The sequence below is a fragment of the Chiloscyllium punctatum genome, chromosome 9, assembly GCF_047496795.1.
Source record: "Chiloscyllium punctatum isolate Juve2018m chromosome 9, sChiPun1.3, whole genome shotgun sequence".
Lineage (NCBI taxonomy): Eukaryota > Metazoa > Chordata > Chondrichthyes > Orectolobiformes > Hemiscylliidae > Chiloscyllium > Chiloscyllium punctatum.
The window spans coordinates 37,921,576-37,944,872 of NC_092747.1; the positions used below are offsets into that span (position 1 = coordinate 37,921,576).

Here is a 23,297-nt window from a genome sequence, read left to right on the forward strand (position 1 = left end):
TTACAATATATCATCGATTATGATGAACACTTCACCAAAATCTTCCCTATGCTTTCATTTCTCGCTTTAAACAACCACCAAACCTTCAACAGATCATTGTTCGCAGCAAATTGCCCAGCCTACAGGACAATATTGACCACAACATTGGACAACCCTGTCATGGCAACCATTGCAAGACATGTCAGATTGTCGACATTGATACCACCTGGGGACACCATCCACCATGTGCGCAACAGGTACTCATGTGACTCAGTCAACATTGTCTATCTCATACACTGCAGGCAATGCCCCGAGATATGGTACATTGGCAAAACCAAGCAGATACTATGACAATGGATGAATGGGTACCATGCAACAATCACCAGACAGGAATGTTCTCTCCCAGTGGGGGACCACTTCAGCGGTCAGTGACATTCGGCCTCAGATCTGCAGTGATCGTCCTCCAAGGTGGACTTTGGGATACGCAACCACACAGATTGGCCAAGCAGAGGCTGATAGCCCAAGTTTGGTACCCATGAGGACGGTCTCAACCAGGATCTTGGGTTCATGTCACACTCCAGATGACACTCACCACACTATACACTCTCTCACACACACACAGACCTTCTCTGATACACATGCTCTCTGTCACATACACACTCACATGCACACCCTCTCATTGACATCACACTCTCTCTCTCCCTCACACACACAAGTATGCACACACATATATAAGTCTTTGGGGTGAATTGCAGATACATTCTGTTTTGTTCAAAAAGCACACAATCTGTTGGCAGTCAGTCAATGTGACATTTTATAAATTCCTACTTTGGAAATAAAATCAGTCTGACTCAAGGTTGGGTTAAAGACAGACTCTAACCTCACACCTTTAATACATTCTCTCGGCTGAAATGTCACCTTTCTTTTACATACTGGTAAAACCTTAAGTTTTCTTGGGGCTGTGACTTGAAAGAAACTCTCAGATTTACATATTAATCAATCAAAACCTGCATCCCCATTCTAAGTGATTAAAGACTTAACAGCAATCTAGGTTTGTTCAGTACATCGCATCAATTGTATGACACTTTGAACTTTTACGATAAATTCAATGTCCTATGTTCCTGATAAAGGAGCAGTGCTCCGAAACTTTGTACTTTCAAATAAGCCTACTGGTGATGTGGGATTTTTAACTTTATTTGCCAAAGAACATCAACAAAACAGAAATCTGAGGCACGTGTAAGGTTTGATTCCTTGAGCCTAACTATGTCCCAGACACTGCTGTCACTATCCCACAAGAGATAGTGGTACAATGGTATACAGTCAGGAGAGAGTTGCTCCAGGGATCCTCAACATGGTCTTCAGACCCCATAGGGTTTTCTGGTATCAGGTCAAAGATGGGCAAGGAAACCTCCTGCTGATTACCACACCCCAATCCAATCCACCCTTAACCTGTGAACTGGTGGAAAATAAAAGCTTTTAGTTTAGGGGGTAACATATTAAAAGATTGTCTGTCAGCCATAAAACAGGATGTGATAAGTGGAGTGCTACAGGGGTCTGTACTCGGACCTTAATATTTTACAATTGACATCAATGGCTTAGATGAGGGGTACAAAATGCACAGACAATATCAAGATAGGTACGATAGCATATGTGTGGAAGTTTTAAGCAGGTAAATATAGATAGGTTGAGTGAGTGGACAAGAATCTGGCAAATGGTGTATAATATGACAGCATTTTTTTTTAAATTCTTAAATGGAAAACAACTGCAGAGATATCTAGATGTTCTAGAATAAGTCACAAGTTAGTAAGTAGATACAGCATATAATCAAGAAAGCTAATGGAATGATATCCTTTATTACAAGAGAAATTGTACAAAAAAGAATCTTATGCATTAGTTACACAAGGCATAGGTAAGATCACATCTCAAATATGGTACATAATTTTGGTCTCCTTATTTAAGGATGGATGTAAATACATCAAGGCGGTTCAGAGGGATTTACTGTATTGACACCTGGAGTGAGTGGGTTGGCTTATAAGGAAAGATGGACATGTAGTCTCCGCTGAAGTTTAGAAGAGTTAGGGATGACTTATTTGAACTGTATAAGATCCTGAATGATAATGTAGATGGGAAAGGATGTTTCTTCTCATGGATGAGTCCTGAACCAAGGAGGCATTGTTTTAAAATTGATCACACTTTAAGGCCAGAGATGAGGAGAACTCATCCAAGAACTGTGAGACATCAAAACTCCATGCCTCAAATACAGCAGATGAGGGTCATTGAAGATTTTTATGACAGAGATTGATAGGTTCTTGCTTGGCAGGGGAATCAAAGCTTATTGAGGGTGGATCAGACCATTGAATTCAAAACAGCAACAGATGAGCCATGACCTTTTGAATGGTGAAACAGGCTCAAGTGGGTGAATGATTACTTCGGCTCCAATTTTGTGTGTTTGTCTCTACCCCTCCATGTTGAACACCAGTTGAAGGAATCACTGAGAGTGGTAAGGAAACAGAACGTATTCTAGGTGTGCGACTTCAATGTCTCCCACCAGCAGCTTGGCAGCACCACCACTGACAGAGCTAGCTGAGTCATAAAGTTCACAGCTGGTAGACAGGGTATGGGACATAAAATTGACAAGAGGGAAAACTATATTGGACCACATCCTCACTAAACTGCCTTCCACAGATGCATCCACCCATGATAGTATCTGAAAAACTCCTTGTTGAGCTGAAGTTCTAGTTTTACATTGAGGATATGTGCCATTATGTTGTGTGACACTATGGGATAGATGGGATAGATTTCAAACGGAGCTAGCAAATAAACATTGGGCATCAATGAGGTTCTGTACACCATCAGTAACAGTCCAACAAAACTATCAGTCCACCATTATCATAAGCCAGGGATCAACACAGTTCCCATGCATCTGCTGCTCTTGTCCTTCTAGGAGGTAAAGATTACGGGTTTGGAAGGTTACTTTGGTGAGTTACTGTAGTGCAGTGTAAATGGTATCTACCTTTGCCACTATACATAGTGATAAAAGGAGTGAATGTTTGAGGTTGTGGCCGGAATGCAATATTTGGAGTTTCTTTCCTTCTCCTTCGTACTGCGATGTTTGGTTAGTTAAATGAATATAGCTTCTAAGAAGCACAGAACTGGAACCTGTAAAACCCCTTATTGCCCCTTGACCAATCCCATCATTACCATATTGTCAGTTATACAAAAAGAAACAAGTTTTTTTAATACAAAATGAAAACTGGATTTTTCTTTTATTTTTGTCATCTTGTGATAATCTGGCTGAACAGACTGTTCACCTACTGTAACATTCATCCCTCACATAATCCATGGAACGGAAATTGAATTAAGTCCCATAGAATCTGGTTGATCTGTACGACCATGTTACTGCCCAGGCAACAGAACTGAAATCATGGTGGTAACACACTTGTCTTCCCATGATGATAATTGTAGTTGTTAGTGAAAGATGAGTCATTACTACAGATAATAGTTCATGAATTAAGAAAGGTATATGTTCCTCAAGCTATACCAAAAGAAAATTTACAGGAGATATGAGAAAAATAACCCAGGCTAATCCAAATACCAGATAGTTTAAAAAGATCCTTCTCATACATTGTTCCCAAATTCAGACTCATTCAAGGTAATTAGAGTCATAGAGTCGTACAGCACAGAAACAGACTCTTCAGTCCAATTCGTCCATGCCGACCAGAAAGCCTAAATTAATCTACTCCCATTTGCCAGCATCTGGCCCATATCCCTCTAAATCTTTCTTACTCTTGTACCCATCCAGGTGCCTTTTAAATGTTGTAAATTAATAAGGCACATTTGAGTTAAAGCACTTGGAATTTGATTTCATTTTTTAAAAGCTTCATTCTATATATCTGGGCAAGTTTTGTGTAAATTGCAGCAGATATGATTTTTCATTCACGGCAGGAAACTGTGCTGAAGACTTTTCCTTTACGGATGTCCTCTTGGCATACAATTGCCCTCGAGACGAACTAAGCACTTCTTTTTCAGATGAACCTGTTTTTAAAAGAAAATATTACTCTATTTTGGATATTTACTACTTTAAAATATTTGAATGTTAGCTACTTTGTGGGAGGCTGTGCCCCCTGAGACCAAAGATCTGATTAAAAATCAGTCTACTCCATCACATGAAGACCCACTGCATTAACTTGCACCAGAGTTGACATCATCTTCAAACAGAGGTCAGCCAACAAAAACAAAATCTGATCACAATTCATTCAAAGTCATTTCTGGCTTTCACACATCTGCCCTCTTCTTCTGCCTCCAACATGTGTAAGTTCCAGTGTACTAAATAAGGATTTGATTTTTTTAAACATATATTTTATAAAATACATGATTATACTTATCCTGTGACTTACAGCTTGTGGCCTTTCATTTGTTTTTATTGAAAGCCTTGACTTCTCTCAGAAGCATTGGTTTGGCTTCAAAACCCAATGACAGCAAGTACTTAAATTTATATAGCACCTTAAGTGTAACATAATATCACAAGACACTTCGGGGGGCATTTTAAAACAAAATAAGACACTAAACCACAAAAGGAGATAGATCAAGATGGTACTTGACTGTGTGATAGTTTGATTTTAGATCAGTGTGTACAGGGGTGATAGTGGAGTAGGACTTATTGCGAGTTAAGGTCTGGTGAACAGGGTTTTGGATGAACTCGAGTTTATTATGGGTAGTATATTTGAAATGAGCCAGAAGAACATTGGAATAAAAAAAGTTACAGAGGTATGAATTGGGGTTTCAGCAGTAGACTGGCTGGGCAAGGGGAAAACTTCGGTGGTGATGCAGAACTGAAAATAGGTGAATTTAGTTGTCACATGAAAAGAAAAGCAGGAGTAGATAATTCAGCCCTTCAAGCCCTTTCCAGCATCCAATGAGGTCATGATCCATCTTCTACTTCATTGCCATTTTCCTGCACATCCTCCATCTCTCTGGAACTTTTTAATGTGTACAGATCTATGAATATAAGGTTGGAAGCTCACCTTAGGGTCAAATATGTCTGGTACAGCCTTAGACAGTTGTTGCAAGAGGAGTAGAATTATGGAGAGGAACCAGAGTTTAGGAATGGGGAGTGAAATTTACAGATTCAGTCTTCTCAATATTTAATTAGAGAAAATTTCTGTTCACCCAGTGCCAGGTGCCAGGTAAACATGTCCAATTATTTGGAAAGAGTGCAAGAGTTGAGAGAAGTGACCATGAGATAGAGCTGAATGCTATCAGCCTATGTGTTCAACCTAATGATCTGTTTTCAGGTGATGTGGCCCTCTGAGGGACAATGATAGACAAGTAACATGAGGAGACTAAGGAGACTTTGAGGAACACTAAAGGTAAAAGTCTAAGAGCAGGCAACATTACAAACGGTTTTCTGGCCATGTTTCGATAGAAAAGATAGACAATGTAGTCTCACCCAGCTGAATAACAAAGGTGAGACTTTGGGAGGTTGAGAAGGATATCACAGGTTCACTGGAAGTCATTTGTGAGCCGTTTGGCACTGTGGCAGCTTTGGGGAAATAGGACTGGGTGGACAGGAAGTGGGTCTCATGGACAAAAGAGTTCAGAGTGGGCATAGCAGGAGAATTCAGTTTTTTGAATAAAGGATGATTCAATAATAATAAGCAATTTATTCAGCTACCAAAATACTGCGGGTAAAGATCTGCTTTAGCACCGGTAAAGCGAACATTAAACAAACATGCACATACCTGCACAAAGTGAGGAAACTGCACCAGGACTCTGCTCAGATACAGTGTTGATTTGAACATTAGGCTCACTCATCTTGTCCAGAAAGCTTTTCACTTTGTATTTCTCATCTTCTGTTACGCAAGACAAGTCTAGAATCTTTCCATCCAGTTCCTTGATCTTTGAAGTACACTCGAATGAATCACATTTCAACTCACATGTGAAATCCAAATCGAGACCATGCATTTTATATCCCTCTTTCACACTGAAGAATGACTGGACTGGTTTTTGCATGGTGAACTAACAATACAAAGAAAACCACAAGTATTAACAAGTATTGAAGGTATTAAGTTGTAAAGCGTCGTGCTATAGGGCTGAGTCATTTGGGTTTTTTTAAGCAAGTGTCAGTTTTATCAGGTTTCACAGAGGGTTACTCTCCTTAAGGTCTTGCAAGATCTCTCACCATATCTTACGAAACTCACCATAATAACTATCTACTCTGTCTCTGTGTAGCCATGTCACCCAATCTTATCTCTTGCTGTTCCAGAACTACTTGCCACCATTGGTATATCTCATGAAAGGCTGGAATTATTGGCATCAGACCCACAGGGCTCCTGGACATGTGTCAGCAATTTGGCATTGTCCCTCACTGACAAAGTGACAGTATAGAACAGAATCTAGAACAGTATAGCACAGAACAGGCCCTTCAGCCCACGATGTTGTGCCGACCATTGATCCTCATGTATGCACCCTCAAATTTCTGTGACCATATGCATGTCCAGCAGTCTCTTAAATGTCCCCAATGGCCTTGCTTCCACAACTGCTGCTGGCAACGCATTCCAAGCTCTCACAACTCTCTGTGTAAAAAACCCACCTCTGACATCCCCTCTATACTTTCCTTCAACCAGCTTAAAACTATGACCCCTCGTGTTAGCCATTTCTGCCTGGGAAATAGTCTCTGGCTATCGTCTATCTATGCCTCTCATTATCTTGTATACCTCGATTATGGTCCCCTCTCCTCCTCCTTTTCTCCAATGAAAAAAGTCCGAGCTCAGTCAACCTCTCTTCATAAGATAAGCCCTCCAGTCCAGGCAGCATCCTGGTAAACCTCCTCTGAACCCTCTCCAAAGCATCCAAATCTTTCCTATAATAGGGTGACCAGAACTGGACGCAGTATTCCAAGTGCGGTCTAACCAAAGTTTTATTGAGCTGCAACAAGATCTCACGACTCTTAAACTCAATCCCCCTGTTAATGAAAGCCAAAATTACATATGTTTTCTTAACAATCCTGTTCACTTGGTTGGCCATTTTAAGGGATCTATGTACCTGCACACCAAGATCCCTCTGTTCCTCCGCACTGCCAAGAATCCTATCCTTAATCCTGTACTCAGCTTTGAAATTCGACCTTTCAAAATGCATCACCTCACATTTATCCAGGTTGAACTCCATCTGCCACCTCTCAGCCCATCTCTGCATCCTGTCAATGTCCCGCAGCAGCCTACAACAGCCCTCTATACTGTCAATAACACCTCCAACCTTTGTGTCATCTGCAAATTTGCTGACCCATCCTTCAATCCCCTCATCCAAGTCATTAATAAAAATTACAAACAGTAGAGGCCCAAGGACAGAGCCCTGTGGAACACCACTCACCACAGACTTCCAGGCAGAATATTTTCCTTCTACTACCACTCGCTTCTGTTGGCCAGCCAATTCTGTATCCAGACAGCTAAGTTCCCCTGTATCCCATTCCTCCTGACCTTCTGAATGAGCCTACCACGGGGAACCTTATCAAATGCCTTGCTGAAGTCCATATACACCATATCCACAGCTCGACCCTCATCAACGTTTCTAGTCACATCCTCAAAGAACTCAATAAAGCTTGTGAGGCATGACCTGCCCCTCACAAAGCCGTGTTGACTGCATTTAATCAAGCCATGCTCTTCCAGATGGTCATAAATCCTATCCCTCAGAATCCTTTCTAACACCTTGCAGACGACAGACGTGAGACTTACTGGTCTGTAATTGCTGGAGATTTCCCTATTTCCTTTCTTGAAGAGAGGAATTACATTTGCCTCTTTTCAGTCCTCAGGTACAACTCCAGTGGAGAGCGAGGATGCAAAGATCTTCGCAAGTGGCAAAGCAATTGCATTTCTCGTTTCTCAAAGCAGCCGAGGACAAATCTGGTCCAGGCCTGGTGACTTGTCAATCTTAATGTTTGACAAAATTTTCAGCACATCAGCTTCCTCTATCTCTATCCATTCCAGCATGCACACCTGCTCTTCAAAGGTTTCATTCACTACAAAGTTCGTTTCTTTCATAAAGACAGAAGCAAAAAACTCATTTAGGGCTTCCCCTACCTCCTCAGACTCCACACACAAATTCCCTATGCTATCCCTGATCGGCCCTACTCTTTCTTTGACCATTCTCTTATTCCTCACATAAGTATAAAATGCCTTTGTGTTCTCCCTAATCCGTTCTGCCAAGCCTTTCTCGTGCTCCCTCCTGGCTCTCCTCAGACCATTTTTGAGCTCCTTCCTCCCCTGCCTGTAATCCTCTAGAGCTGAGCTTGACCCTAGCTTCCTCCACCTTATGTAAGCTACCTTCTTCCTTTTTGACGAGAAGCTCCACCGCTCTCGTCATCCAAGGTTCCTTTATCTTACCCCTTCTTGCCTGTCTCAGAGAGACATATTTATTCATCACTTGCAACAAATGTTCCTTAAACAGTCTCCACATGTCTATAGTGCCTTTACCATGGAACAATTGCTCCCAATCCATGCTTCCTAACTCATGTCTAATCGCATCATAGTTTCCTCTTCCCCAATTAAATATTCTCCCATTTTGCCTAATCCTCTCCTTCTCCATAGCTATGTAGAATGTGAGGCAGTTGTGGTCACTATCACCAAAATGCTCTCCCACCACAAGATCTGATACCTGCCCCAGCTCGTTTCCGAGCACCAAGTCTAGAATGGCCTCTCCCCTCATCGGCCTGTCAACGTACTGAGTTCGGAAACCCTCCTGAACACACCTTACAAAAACAGCTCCATTCAAATCTTCTGCTTGAAGGAAGTTCCAATCAATATTGGAAAAGTTAAAGTCACCCATTACAACAACCCTACTACATCCACACTTTTCCAAAATCTGCCAACCTATGCTTTCTTCCACCTCCCTGCTGCTATTGGGGGGGCCTGTAGTAAACCCCTAATGAGGTGACTACTCCCTTGCTGTTCCTAATTTCCACCCATACTGACTCAGTAGGCAGATCTTCCTCGACAATGGAAGCTTCTGTAGCTGTGATACCCTCTCTAATTAGTAGTGCTACACCCCCTCCTCTTTCTCCCCCCTCCCTATTCTTTTTAAATGCAATATTTAAATTTAAATGTAATATTAGCCGCAAAGCCACACTGTTCATGGCACACAGCTAGCATGGCTGACTCTCCCTTGCATGTACAACCCCATTCTCTCACCCTAGTTGCCATTTGGCCACCAGACCACGCAGTTTACCTGTTGTTAACCACATTCATGTGACCAGACTCTCTAGGTCACCAGTACTCTGTCCTTAATGCCCACTATAGAGCTGCATCCTGTTATTGTTCAGTAGAGGAACGTCATACTCAGGCTAGCAATCAGACAATTCAAAAATTGAACTTTCATTTACAGCCCACAAAAGTGGATACATACAAAACAATTAAAGGCTGCAGTTCACTCCCACAATACAAACTATCAATATCTTAGCAGGGGGATTTGCTAATTTCATTAAGGGAGCCTTTGTACTGATAGAGAGGTCGTGTGGAAGAATTCTAAGTAACAGTTTAAATAGAAGGACTGATGGGGAAGGTTCTGAATGTGAGGAGAACACGTCAACGAGAAAAGAAAGACAAAAGACGGTCAGAAAAGGTATAACTCTGAAGAACTAAATTGCGCTTATTTCAATGCAAGGCATCTTACAGGTAATGCAGATGAACTCAGGGCATGTTTAAGAACATAGGATTGGGACATCATAGCTTTTACAGAAACTTGGCTGAGAGATAGACAAGACTGGCAGCTCAATGTTCTGGGTTTTAGATGCTATAGGAAAGATACAAAAGGAAGCAAGAAAGGAGGTATGGGAGGTGTGGAAGGAGGTGACATTTTTGACTAAGGAATACATTGTTGTTGTAACTAGGGAAGATATTTCTGATATAGTGTCCAGTGAAAATATAGGGGTAGACATTACAAATAAGAAAGGAAAGATCACTTTGATGGGATTGTACTATAGACCCACTCAATAGTAAGACGGAAATAGTGAGAGGGAAATAAGTATATAGTGACATCTCAGATAGATGTAAGCATAATAGGATTGTAATAATGGGGGATTTCAATTTCCCAAACATTGACTGGGACTACCATAGTGTCAAAGGTTTGGATGATGAAGAATCTTTATCTTCTTTAAGACCTCCCAAATCTCCTCTTCAGTAATCTGAGCTGTTTTTTAAAACATCAAAGTTTATTTGTCTGAGGTCTCCACTGGAATACTGTGTCCAGTTCTGGTCATCTAGTTCCAGGAAGGATGTTATCAACTGAGAGGGTTCAGAAGAGATTTACCAGGATGTTGCTCAGTATGGAAGGTTTGAGTTATAAAGAAAGGCCTGATATGCTGGGACTTCTTTCACAGGAGCATAGGAGGTCGAGAGGCAACCTTATAGAAGTTTATAAAATAATGAGGAGTATAGATAGGGTTAATATAGTTGTCTTTTCCCTAGGATGGGGGAGTCCAAGACTAGGGGACACATTTTTAAGGTGAGAGTGTAGAGATATAAAAAAGGGCATGACAGGCAAAATTTTACACAGTGTGTGGCTCACGTGTAGAATGAACTTCCTGAGGAAGTGGTGGATACAGGTATAATTACAATGTTTAAAAGACATTTGGATAGGTACATGAATAGGAAAAGTTTGAAGGGATATGGGCCAGGAGCAGGCAGGTGGGACTAGTTTGATTTGGGATTATGTTTGTCATGGACTGGTTGGACTAAAAGGTCTGTTTTCATGCTGTATGACTTTTTGACTCTCTATGCCTGTAAGTGCTGACATGATGATCAAGACCATATTAGCCATTCACTGTTTTTTTAAATCATTGCCATTAATTTGAGCTTAATTAAGATGCCAAGATTTTATTTGCAAGCACTAATGACATGGTGCAAGTTGTCTTTTACCAGCATTTGAACATTGAATACCTTCATTCTGTGTGCATTTCAAAAGGGTGATTCAATAATTTCAAATCAAATGTAGTTGGAGTTTGCAAGTGCACACATCATGCATTTGCCCCTTAAATGGCTCAGCACCCAACAAATGTGGATCCCACCTTTTCATCCAACGAACTAATACTGACACCGCCCACTCTGGGCATTGTCTCAGTCATTTTCCAGTTCGAATAGTGTCTAGTGAACAGCAAATTATGGCAGGGAACACAGCTCTCCATGGACACCATTAGCATTGGGTTCCTGCTGTCCCCAGCCCCACCCTCAACAGCCCTCATGTTCTATTTCACCTCACACCACCCCAAAAGCCCATTTCCACCCATCCCCCTCATATGAGACCCATTACATTGAACTTTACCTCCAACGTTCCTCCTTGCCTCATGACCCCTGATCCTACACCTCACTGATGTCCACCATGGTCCTCTGTGCTCTCCATGTGGAGGTCACGAACAGTGGTCATTGACAAGTTCTCCTTTGTCCCGTAACCTACCATGCCCTTCATGTAACCCCCTTCTACCCTGACTCCCCTCCCCAACCCATCACCATTCTTGATCCCATCTCTAAACATGCCTCTGCTTTGCACTCCCAGGTTTGACTACGCCAAACCCCTGTGGCAAGAAGCCCTTTGCACAATCTTGACTTGGCAATGCATGGGCCCCCAGGGCTGTATTCTCTTCAGAACCAACTTGGGTAAAAAGACCAATGACCTGTCTTTGCAATTCCCCGACTGACTCTTTGAGATTCCCCTGACTAGTGGTGCATGCCCTTTAGGACTGACCCTGACCATTCCCCAGTTCGTAATGGATCTGTCTTTGACTGCCCTAAGCAACTGGCTGACTGTGGCCAAGTCCCTGGACTGTGTACATACTGCGTTTGTAACCAATGGCCCTTGGAATATTCTTAACCAAAGGCAGCACCCTGCCCTTGACTGGGTTGAGCACTCACCCCACCTGGCTGAGGTATTTTGGGATGCCTGAAAATGTAGGATTAGTACATTTCCATCAGAGTAGAAATTACCTGAAGGATGTAGTTTGTCTCTATTTCTGATGCAGTGACATCGTTCATACTATCTTGAATCTCTTGTCTCATTTTGGGGTGACAAGTGTTCACAATGATGGCATAAGCTGTTTCTGCAAAAGTATAAAAGAAGGTAAACAATGAATGCTATTTTCGGACAACAGAGTCCAACAGAATTGATCAACTCATCAACAGAGACCAAACCTTTGAATCGATTTCAGGTTGGAAGCTATGCTTGTGTAGAATGCAATCCAACCTTATTTCAGCATTGTTAGACTCGGAAATTTGCCGAGAGAAATGCCAGTTCGTCTCCCATCTAGAACCAAGGGGTTGGTAAATACAAGCTGAGACTCTGAAGGCTAGATTTTTAATTTAGGGTCCGAAAGCAGCCCTGTGTCATAAGATTGTTGCTATTGCTATTTTGAGTATTGTTTAAAAAAACACTCATGTTGTTAAAAAAACACACATCTTGCACTCAATTGTGCTAATTCACAAAAATACTAATGTAAGTGGGAGCAACGTTATATACTAAATGAGAAGGGTGTGCTAATCAGCTGTCAAGTGGTTTCTGATTGGTAGAGCCATTTCCACAAAGAATGCAGCTTGACAGTTAACTACAAAAATGTTATAAAATTTGTACCAAGCAGATCCTCTCTGAGTGATCAAGTCATTGCCACTGAGCAGTGGACCAGAGAACAGCTATTGTCTACTTTGTTGAGTTTAAACAGCACAGTGTCTGCGAAGTACAGGGCACTGTCTATTAATCTATGTAGCTTCTAGTATGTGCACTGTGAGCCTGACTGACAATTTTAAATTCGTTGTCAGTGTAATTCTTAGCACACTCTTGATCATTTAGCCAATGTTTTCCAATCACAGACTGATACCTGAAGTGAGACACCTTGCTTAGTATTTTGCAAGCGCAGGTTGCTTCGGCATGGTCAACACTTCGCCTGTTAGTAACGATCTGCTCTACTTTGGAATATACAGCAAAGATACCTAGCATCACACCTGCACTGAAATTCATTCACCATGTTATTCATTCATTATTTCGGCAGAAAGTCCCAGTTAGTAGCTGCACGAAACAGATATCTGTGCCTTATTGCACAGAAAGCATATCTTTCACAGGTGATCAGAGGTAAGCTAGACCCTTTTCAGGATCAAATGTAGAGTCTTTAGTCTGCTCACACATGGTATTCAATCCAATTTGAGATATAAGAACTCCTAATTTGGAAGAGAAGTTGGCACACAATTAATGGAGCACCAGATACAGCTAGCGGGTAGGAATTAGCTCCAGGATGTGCCAGCTGGCAGAGTGACTGGGTTTGCCATTGCCTGGATAAATGGAGTAGGCTGGATAGCAGAGGGCCAGCAGTCTCAGAGTTCAAACACTCACTTGTCAGGCACTTCATCAGTTCTGTTCAAGCAATGGCAACTTTGTGCCATACATGAGTACCTCAATTTGACTATCCCTTTATTTTTGAGACTTCAAGTCAGCAACAACAATCAATAATGGCACTTTGCTACACTCCCAACGAGCACACATCAGTCAATTTTCTTTTCCCATTCTTACCAGTGAGGCTTTAATCCTGTCCCTCTCCACATGATAAACAAGCTCAGCAATTAACAGGCAATTAATTTCAGGCACGTCGATTTCCTGAATACCCACACCCCACCTATGATTTAATAATTGCACAATGTTCAGAGGTATCAGAAGACTGACATACCATTCTTAGGGTCATACAGCACGGAAACAGACTCTTCAGCCCAACTTGTCCATGCCAAGCAGCTATCCCAATCTGACCTACCATCTACCAGCATTTGGCACATATCTCTCTAAACCCTTCCCAGTCATATACTCATACAAATGCCTTTTAAATGCTGTAAATGTACCAGCTTCCACCATTTCCTCTATCAGCTCATTCTATATATGCACCACCCTCTGTGTAAAAAAGTTGTCCCTGAGGTTTCTTATAAATCTTTCCCCTCTCACTTTAAACCTATGCCCTCAAGATTTGGATTGTACCACTCTGGGGAAAAGACATTGGTTATTCACCCTATCCATGTCCCTCTATAAGGTAACCTCTCAGACTCCAATGCTTCAGGGAGAAGAAACCCAGCCTATTCAGCCTCTTCCTATAACTCAACACCTCCAGTTCCAGCATCATCCTTGTAAATCTTTTCTGCACCTTCTCAAGTTTAGCAACATTTTTCCTATAGAAGGGTGACCAGAATTGTATGCAGCATTTTAAAAGTGGCCTCACCAATGTCCTGTACAACCTCAACATGGCAACCCAACTTCTTTACTTAATCTTCTGACCAATGGAGGCAAGCGTGCCAAAATGCCTTCTAAACCACACTGTCTACCTGCAACTCCACTAACTCCACTTTCAAGTAACTATGCATCTGCAACTTGGGGTCTCTTTGTTTGGCAGCACTCCCCTACCTGATGTCTTGAACTTCCGGCATCAGTGCAGATGACTCTTGGCCTCAGTGCAGACCCCGTATGGCAATTTCTCAGCTCAGCTTGAGAACATGTCAGTCTGGTGTGACAGTCTCTCAGCGGCCTGGTGTGGTGGTGTATCAGTGGCCTGGCATTGCCTCAGTGTGGACTTCCAACCTTACAGTGATTCCAGGGTGTTCTCTCAGCCTCAAGAGCCTCGGGGTGAAGCCGAACCCACTGGCCTCTCTGATCAAGGGTCCGTTATACTCTAAGATAACCTTCTTCATTGCCCACTACACCTCTTACTTTGGTGTCATCTGCAAACTTGCCAATTGTGCCTCCTATTATTCATGTCAAAATCTTTTATATAAATGACAAAAGTGATGATCATTTGGGAGCACTATTTTCAAAACATGCTCATTCCAAACATAGGCTCACATTCCTCACTTGGAAAATGGATAATTCAGCCCTTAGTGATAGAAGTGCACTCAAACTGAGTCTGAATTTGATCACACTCATTTACAGCATAGCACCTCAGTACAGAAATCAGCCAGGGTGCAATACCTATGTAATGCTCATTGATAATTAATACATTTACAATGTTATGCCTTTGTAGTTTTCTCCTCCCTCTAAAAGCCCCAATTGTACCGTACAACAAGGCAACAATGAACACAGAAAATATCAATAAAAAATATAGCTGTAACAAAACACACCTTTTGTAGAACCTTCAGTGGGCTTTATACTAGTAAAAAAGACCATTGGCTTGCTTAATATTGCCTCTTGAAAGTTTCTATATTCTTTGCGAGATGTAAAAGTAATTTTCCTGGAAGTAAAAACAGAAAATCAGAATTAGCAACAAGTTGTTGGGAATACATATTTAAGGATCATGAGAAACCTGAAAATGTAGCTGTTTTGACATTCCAGACTTATAGGATTCGTGAAGGTTTTGAAGGGATATGTGATGTATTGAAATGGTTCAACAGTTGGCATGTGAGTTGAGATTTATCTGGTGATTTCTCCAAAGTCAAGAGATTTTCAAAAAGAGACAAGAAAATCTTTTAAGAGAGATAGGCCTGTGTGTTGAAGATTGCCTAGCAACATTGTTCTGAAGTTAGTTTCTATTTTTTCCAAGACACCAAGATGTGACAATGGAACAAACAATGACCTCCAACGTATACACAGGCAAGATTCTTGTTCTTGAAAAAGTAAGCAGGGCAAAATGAGCAAAGAACAAAGAAAATTACAGCACAGAAACAGGCCCTTCAGCCCTCTGAACCTGTGCCAATCCAGATCCTCTATCTAAACGTGTCACCTATTTTCTAAGGATCTGTATCCCTCTGCTCCCTGTCCACTCATGTATCTGTCTATATACATCTTAAGTGACGCTATTGTGTCTGCCTCTACCACCTTTTCTGGCAACGCGTTCTAAGCACCTGCCACCCTCTGTGTAAGGAACTTTCCACCCATATCTCCCTTAAACTTTTCCCCTCTCCCCTTGAACTCGTGACCCCTAGTAATTGAGTCCCCCACTCTGGGAAAAAGCTTCTTGCTATCCACCCCGTCTATATCTTTCATGATTTTGTAGACCTCAATCAGGTCCCCCCTCAACCTCTGTCTTTCTAATGAAAATAATCCTAATCTACTCAACCTCTCTTCATAGCTAGTGCCCTCCGTACCAGGCAACATCTGATGAACCTCCTCTGCATCCTCTCCAAAGCATCCACATCCTTTTCGTAATGTGGCAACCAGAACTGTGCGCAGTATTGCAAATGTGGCCAAACTAAAATCCTATACAACAAGATCTGCCAACTCTTGTACTCAATACTCCGTCCGATGAAGGAAAACATGCCGTATGCCTTCCTGACCACTCTATCAACCTGCGTTGCCACTTTCAGGGTATAATGGATCTGAACACCCTAATCTTTCTGCACATCAATTTTCCCCAGGACTTTTCCATTTACCATATAGTTCGCTCTTGAATTGGATCTTCCAAATGCATCACCTTGCATTTGCCCAGATTGAATTCCATCTGCTATTTCTTTACCCAACTCTCTAATCTATCTATATTCTGCTGCATTCTCTGACAGTCCCCTCACTATCTGCTGCTCCACCAATCTTAGTGTCATCTGCAAACTTGCTAACCAGACCACATATACCTTCCTCCAGATCATTTATGTATATCGCAAAAAACAGTGGCCCCAGCACAGATCCCTGTGGAACACCAGTGGTCACAGTTCTCCATTTTGAGAAACTCCATAGATCGCTCATGCAGTGAAGTATTTCTGGGAATCTGAGAAAGTTTCAGATATCAGTATCTCTAACTACCTCATAAACCCTGAATGCTCAACTATTATTTTTATTCAAAGGAGTAAATCTAGCTAATTTTCTATTTGAACTGAAGTCTGATCTGAAAATTTTCCATCACTCTACAATGGTCAGCATTTTGATCTCACCAACAGGAAACTTGGAGAACAATGAGAAATTGCCCCATTTTATAAGTTGAGTTCAAACCTTTGTCCCACAGGAGGTTTTTTATTCTCTTTTTCTGAAGAAAATCTCTTCAGAACTATATTGTCTTATTTTGTTGCGTGGATGTGTTTATTTGGGATTGGGGGATATAATTTAATTTTATACTTTAATGTCTTGGCTTAGGTATTCCCAGCATACTTTGCTTTTTGGCCAATTTTTGATGCCCTATTTATTTCAGTTGCTGTGCCTGTTTTTACTTTTGACCTTTCTGCTTATTTCACTTGAGCAGTCGCAGGCTGCTACATAGGTTTAGAGATAGAGGAGGCATCAGTAATGTTATAGCAGCAGAAATGATGAGGCACAGATGAAGGCATGCAGTTCTGAAGAAGAGTCATACCAGACTCAAAACATAACTCTTTCTCTCTCCACAGATGCTGCCAGACCAGCTGAGTTTCTCCAGCATTCTCACTCTTTTAATTCAGATTTTCAGCATCTGCACTATTTTGCCTTGATCGGAGACAGGCAATGTCATAGAAGTGACGCTATCATGGCAATGTTATAGAAGTTAAAATAGGCGGTTTTAATTTGATGGTGCAGATAAGTGGTTGAATGCTTAATTCAGTCAAACATGACACCAAGGCTGCAAACTGTCTGGTTCTGCCTCAGATGACTGCCAGGGAGAGTATCATCAAGAGGTGCCTCACAGCACCAGGGTCCCAGGTTCAATTCCAGCCTTGGGTGACTATCTTTGTGGAGTTTGCACATTCTCCCCATGTCTGCATGGATCTTCTCCGGGTGCTCCGGTTTCCTCCCACAGTCCAAAGACGTAGAGGTCTTGTGAATTGGCCATGTTAAATTACCCACAGTGTTAGGTGCATTAGTCAGGGGGGCGGTTGATCTTCGGTGGGTCAGTGTGGACTTGTAGGGCTGAAGGGCCTGTTTCCACACTGTAAGGAATCTAATCTAAATAGGTCAGGATGAGATGATGAGGAACTACAGGTTTTGGCAGGGACTGAAGATAATGATTTCAGTTTTCCCAAGAGGTAATTGGATGAAATTTCTATTCATCCCCAAACTTGATGAGAGGAATTCAAACAGTCTTGGAAAGCTGTTCATGAATTCGAAGTGGAAAGTGAACATGTAAATAGAGAGTTTGCAGTGGTCATTTTCAAGGATGGAGGAATCAAGGGTCCTTTATTTTGACAAGAAGGCTCAAGAAGGCAAATTTGAAGGAGGGAGCCACAGAATCTGAGGACAAAGAACCTTCAATAATATCACACAACACCAGGTTATAGTCCAACAGGCTTAGTTGGAGCGACGCTCTAAAAGCTAGTGCACTTCCAATTAAACCTGTTGGACTGTAACCTGGTGTTGTGTGATTTTTAACTTTGTCCACTCCAGTCCAACACTGGCATCTCCACATCATGACTTCAATAATATCAGCTGTCATGAGGTGTTCGGTGGTCAGTACTGAAGTCAACTGAAATTGAGCCTCAAGGACAACTTGGGTTCAGAGAAGGCAGGAGCAATAGGAAAGAAACTAAAAAGGAATCAAGCTTGATCAGGTACCAACCAACAAGTGAACATTGCAGCTGATCAGCGGGTGACAAAGAAATCATAAACATTCCTTTACTGGCTGTTGGAGATGAGGGTGGTGAAAACAGGGAGGAGGGTTCAAGAAGACAGATTGCAGTAGGGGGTGGCATGGTGGCTCCATGGTTAGCACTGTTTCCTGACAGTGCTCGTGATCCAGGTTCGATTCCAGCCATGGGTGACTGTCTATGTGTTTACATGTTTTCCCCTTGTCTGCGTGGGTTTCCACTGGGTGCTTCAGTTTCCACCCAAACATCAAAGATGTGTAGACTAGGTGGATTGGCCATGGTAAATATGGGGAAAGGATAGGGGTCTGGGCAGGATGTTCTTTGGAGGGTCGGTGCAGACTTGATGGGCCAATGGTCTCTTTCTGCACTGTAGAGATTCAATGATTCTAAAATAAGCCAGGCATTAGATTTACCTGATTCTGGAACAGTGCACAGTTTTCAGTGATGAGAAAAGACCTGATTCAATGGAAGGAAGATGTCAGCCTCTCCAACCAAGGAGGTGAGAATGGAGGTAATTGAGGAAGCCAGCAGCAGAACAGTTGTTTCTCCAATGTGGAGGTTGTGTTTCAAATGAATCCAGTACCATATCAGGCCAGGAAAGTGAGTGGCATAGCTCCATTGAGTGCCAAGCCCCACAGTGTGACTTTCCCGGTATTCTCCTGTGTGGCAGTCCTCAGAACAACACACCTTGCAATTCCACTCATTGTCTCAGAGCAGCCACATTCATCTTTGCCTTCAAACTATTATCCTCTTGCACCCATATCTACAGCCACCCTCCAGGAACATTAAATAGGGATAAGTGACCCCTCACAACAGAGCAGACCTAAACATTGAAGTCCTGCCACATGCAGTTGTGAATAATGGTGGACAATTAAACAACTAGCAGGAGGAGAAAGCTCCACAAATTTTCATGATGATGATAAAATGGAGTGCATCAGTGCAAAAAACAAGGCTGAACATATAGAACATAGAACATAGAACAATACAGCACAGAACAGGCCCTTCGGCCCACGATGTTGTGCCAAAGTTTTGTCCTAGCTTAAGCACTTATCCATGTACCTATCCAATTGCCGCTTAAAGGTCACCAATGATTCTGACTCTGCCACTCCCACAGGCAGCGCATTCTATGCCCCCACCATTCTCTGGGTAAAGAACCTACCCCTGACATCCCCCCTATACCTTCCACCCTTCACCTTAAATTTATGTCCCCTTGTAACACTCTGTTGAACCCGAGGAAAAAGTCTCTGACTGTCTACTCTATCTATTCCCCTGATCATCTTATAAACCTCTATCAAGTCACCCCTCATCCTTCACCGTTCCAATGAGAAAACGCCTAGCACTCTCAACCTATCCTCGTACGACCAATGTCCATTCCAGGCAACATCTTGGTAAATCTCCTCTGCACCTTCTCCAAAGCTTCCACATCTTTCCTAAAGTGAGGTGATCAGAACTGCACACAGTACTCCAAATGTGGCCTTACCAAGGTCCTATACAGCTGCAACATCACCTCACGACTCTTAAATTCAATCCCTCTGCTAATGAACGCTAATACACCATCGGCCTTCTTACAAGCCCTATCCACCTGAGTGGCAACTTTCAAAGAGCTATGATCATCGATCCCAAGATCCCTGTGCTCCTCCACCTTACTAAGAACCCTACCGTTAACCTTGTATTCCGCATTCTTATTTGTCTGCATTCTTATATATACAAGAATGGTCAGTTCTATCATAATTGCTGCTGAATGGATGGTCTATTTCAATCTCCACCTAGCGTCCACACAGCTCACCCTAATCTATGATCCATGCATGCCAATCACCACGCAGATTATATTCCCAGCATTACCTTCTGGTTTCAGAAGTGGTTACTGTGCACAGAGTTCACCTCAAAGGTCCACACAAGAGAAAAGAAAAGGAATATAGAACACAGATTTGATTGTCATGCAAGCTACACAGTGACATATCTGGCCTCATCAATGTGAAATCAGTAGTGGTGGGATGGGATCCTTAAGTGGTCATTACTTGTCCACTTAAGGGCAATGCTGACCACAGAACTTTCCACTCTAAGTGGGGTAGAGGCAGAAAGGTAGTCGATCCCCACCCACAACTCTCTCTCCCTATTAAACCCCCTTCAAAAGCACCAATAGAGAGGGCATGAAATTCCAACCTATAGTACTCTGATGGCACACATTGGAGCTGAGAGAAAATGTACTCCAAGAGAAAAAGTATTAAATTATTCACGTTCAGAGATCTGATGGGTTTTGGAGCAATGTGAATTGTTTTTACTTTGACCTTACAACAGTTGGAAGTATCAGTGTAAACTTGTTTAGCTGAAAATTAAATCTGTTTCTATAAAAATGTAAGTTAGAAACAAATTAACTTTATAGTGTCATCCCAATAATATGATTTAACAGTGTGGTGTTTTCCAATTATTGATGAGAATTAGAGCATGTGAATGGAAAACTACAAGGAATTCTGATGTTCATAAATCAGTAAAAAGGTAATGGAGGAATGTTACTCCATTGATAAAGTTCTGTTTTAGACTAAAAGAGGTATGGGTTTCGCTATAAAACACTCTCTTATAAATGACCATGTAGCCTGAGTCATACTAACTCTGTTGTCTTCATTCTTATTTTACTCATTCATACAATCAGATTAGATTCCCTACAGTGTGGAAACAGGCCCTTTGGCCCAACAAGTCCACACAGACCCTCTGAAGAGTAACCCACCCAGAACCATTTCCCTCTAACTAATACACCTACGTGCGATTTAGTATGGCCAATTCACCTGACCAGCACATCTTTGGATTGTGGGAGGAAACCACGCTGACACAGGGAGAACGTGCAAACTCCACACAGACAGTCACCTGAGGCTGGAATTGAACTAGGGTCCCTGGCAACTGAGGTAGCAGTACTAACCACTGTGCCACCCTCAATGTGTAACAGGAAAGGCACAGTCAGCAATTATTGGCTACAGCTAGTTTCTAAAAAACAGCAAGATAGTGGTGGTGCTGAGCCAACTTTCTGACTATAACTCAGTAGCTCACTTCACTATTACACAAGCAGTTAAGAGTCAACTGTTTTCAGTAAGTTTAGACCAGATAAGGGTAGCTGATAAGGATAAAGTATATTAGTGAAAGAATTGGGTTTGTACAGTAGTTGCATGGTAACCATTACTTACACTGGCTTTTAGTTGCAGGTTTTTTAGAAATTGATAAAATTTAGGTTTTTCACCTACAATGGCAGATCTTGAACTCACGTTACTGAATCACTAGTCCAGGCCTCTCGTTTACTAATCCAGTAATATAACCATTATTATATCATGTCCAATGAAAATTTAACTGTACAAATATATGTTTTAGACTGTAAACTGTGTGCCTGCCTATGGATGATAGGATTGGGGTTAAGCTTTTGACAAGAACCAAACAGGGAGCACCAGAAGACAGTCATATTCCTGGCACCTATTTCTATGTTCCATTGTGATCTCACCTTCAGCTGTCTGTATCATTGCTGACAGCTGAGGTTTCTCTGCTTGGAATTAGCATTTGTTGTTATGCACCTTACAGCGTTGAGCAAATAGAGGAATGTTACAGACTTTAATATCCACTTGAAGAAACTAGCCTGATAGACTGAAGGACCTTCTGCTGTGAATTCTTATGAAGAGTAATCAATGAAATTTTCTGTAAGTTCACAGCAAAGCCAAACCACCCATGTTGTTGATTATCAGCGCAATGGCATATATTGGGGCAACTCTTAAAGTCACACTATCAGCTCAGCTCAGTTGGTCACAATCTCACATCCGTACAGAAAATTAATGGGTTCAAGAATTTGATCAAATTGTCACTGCTGAGATCGAGTTAAAAATCGCACAACACCTGGTACTCCCAAATAAACCTGTTGGACTATAATCAGGTATTGTGTGATTTTTTAAAAAACTTTGTCCGCCCCAATCCAACACCGGCTCCTCCACATCGAGGTAGAGTTGGAAGTGCTCACAGAAATGATTAAAAGAAGGCTCCACGATTCAGGCAGCTATCAAAAACAGAAACAGAATATTAGAGAAAAAATATGGGGTGTTCTAGGTTTGGTCCCTGCATTCCGACAGCAGGTGAGTTGGACTCGCCCTGTTTACACTCGTTGTAGTCTCTTACCTCTGCAGGCAGTTGATCAGGTTCCACTCCCGCTCCGCCTTGACATGGCCATTGGAGATCACATTATAACCAGCTCCTGGTCGCTGGATGACCTGAATGTTATTCCCCACTGCGTGGAAGTGTGATCGCTGTAAACTGAGCAGCAGCTCCAGGGGGAGCACCGCTATCTCACAGTTCATGTGGGTCCCGGGCAGAGAGCTAGGAGGGACCTTCACTGCTGGGGGCTTGGGGCAGTCGGCAGACATGTCCAGACCGAGAAAGAAACACAGGATCTCCACGGATCACACAAAAGATCTGCGTTTCGAAAAAAAAAACTGGAGTGTGATCAAAATGGGCTTTATCCTGCTCCTTAAACGTACTGTAAAGGCGAGGAATGCAAATGAGTCATCACTCCCAAGTTAAACACCCTACGCCCGGACCTACCTTTGAACAGAGCAGCCTGTAGAACCAGACCAAGTGGTTTCTCGCTGGCTGACAGACAAGGCAAGGCGTTCTCTGGACTCGAGATACTGCAGTTGTATTTGCTTGCGGGAAGGGCGGGAAGAAATTTGTAAAGCTTTCCCCCCAGGTGCAGTGCACGCACTGTTGGACTCCACTGTCAGCGGATGAACCTTATACTGCAGGAATAAAGTGCAATGATTAGTTAATTATCATGAGGAAAGTGAACCGGAATCGCGGTAAAATAAACATTTC

The 23,297-nt window shown here is 42.2% G+C and overlaps 1 protein-coding gene across 1 annotated transcript; it reads right to left on the reverse strand.

Moving 5' to 3' along the window:
• Nucleotides 1–1,813: 1,813 nt before the first annotated feature.
• Nucleotides 1,814–23,021, reverse strand: LOC140481299 (mesenteric estrogen-dependent adipogenesis protein-like). The gene is made up of 5 exons (XM_072577261.1): nucleotides 22,605–23,021; nucleotides 15,102–15,211; nucleotides 11,949–12,061; nucleotides 5,721–5,997; nucleotides 1,814–4,014 (listed from the first exon to the last, which is right to left on the reverse strand). The coding sequence occupies exons 1-5, from the start codon at nucleotides 22,847–22,849 to the stop codon at nucleotides 3,860–3,862; spliced, it is 900 nt and encodes a 299-aa protein (XP_072433362.1). The 5' UTR covers nucleotides 22,850–23,021; the 3' UTR covers nucleotides 1,814–3,859.
• Nucleotides 23,022–23,297: the final 276 nt, after the last annotated feature.

Bases quoted from the DNA above. Each gene is read 5' to 3' on its own strand.
- LOC140481299 (XM_072577261.1), bottom strand. From the start codon at position 22,849: ATGTCTGCCGACTGCCCCAAGCCCCCAGCAGTGAAGGTCCCTCCTAGC. The intron at 12,062-15,101 runs GTGTGTTTTGTT...ATACTTTTGCAG, and splicing joins CACTGAAGGTTCTACAAAAG to AAACAGCTTATGCCATCATT. The intron at 4,015-5,720 runs GTATGTGCATGT...TTTTAAAAACAG, and splicing joins AGTTTCCTCACTTTGTGCAG to GTTCATCTGAAAAAGAAGTG.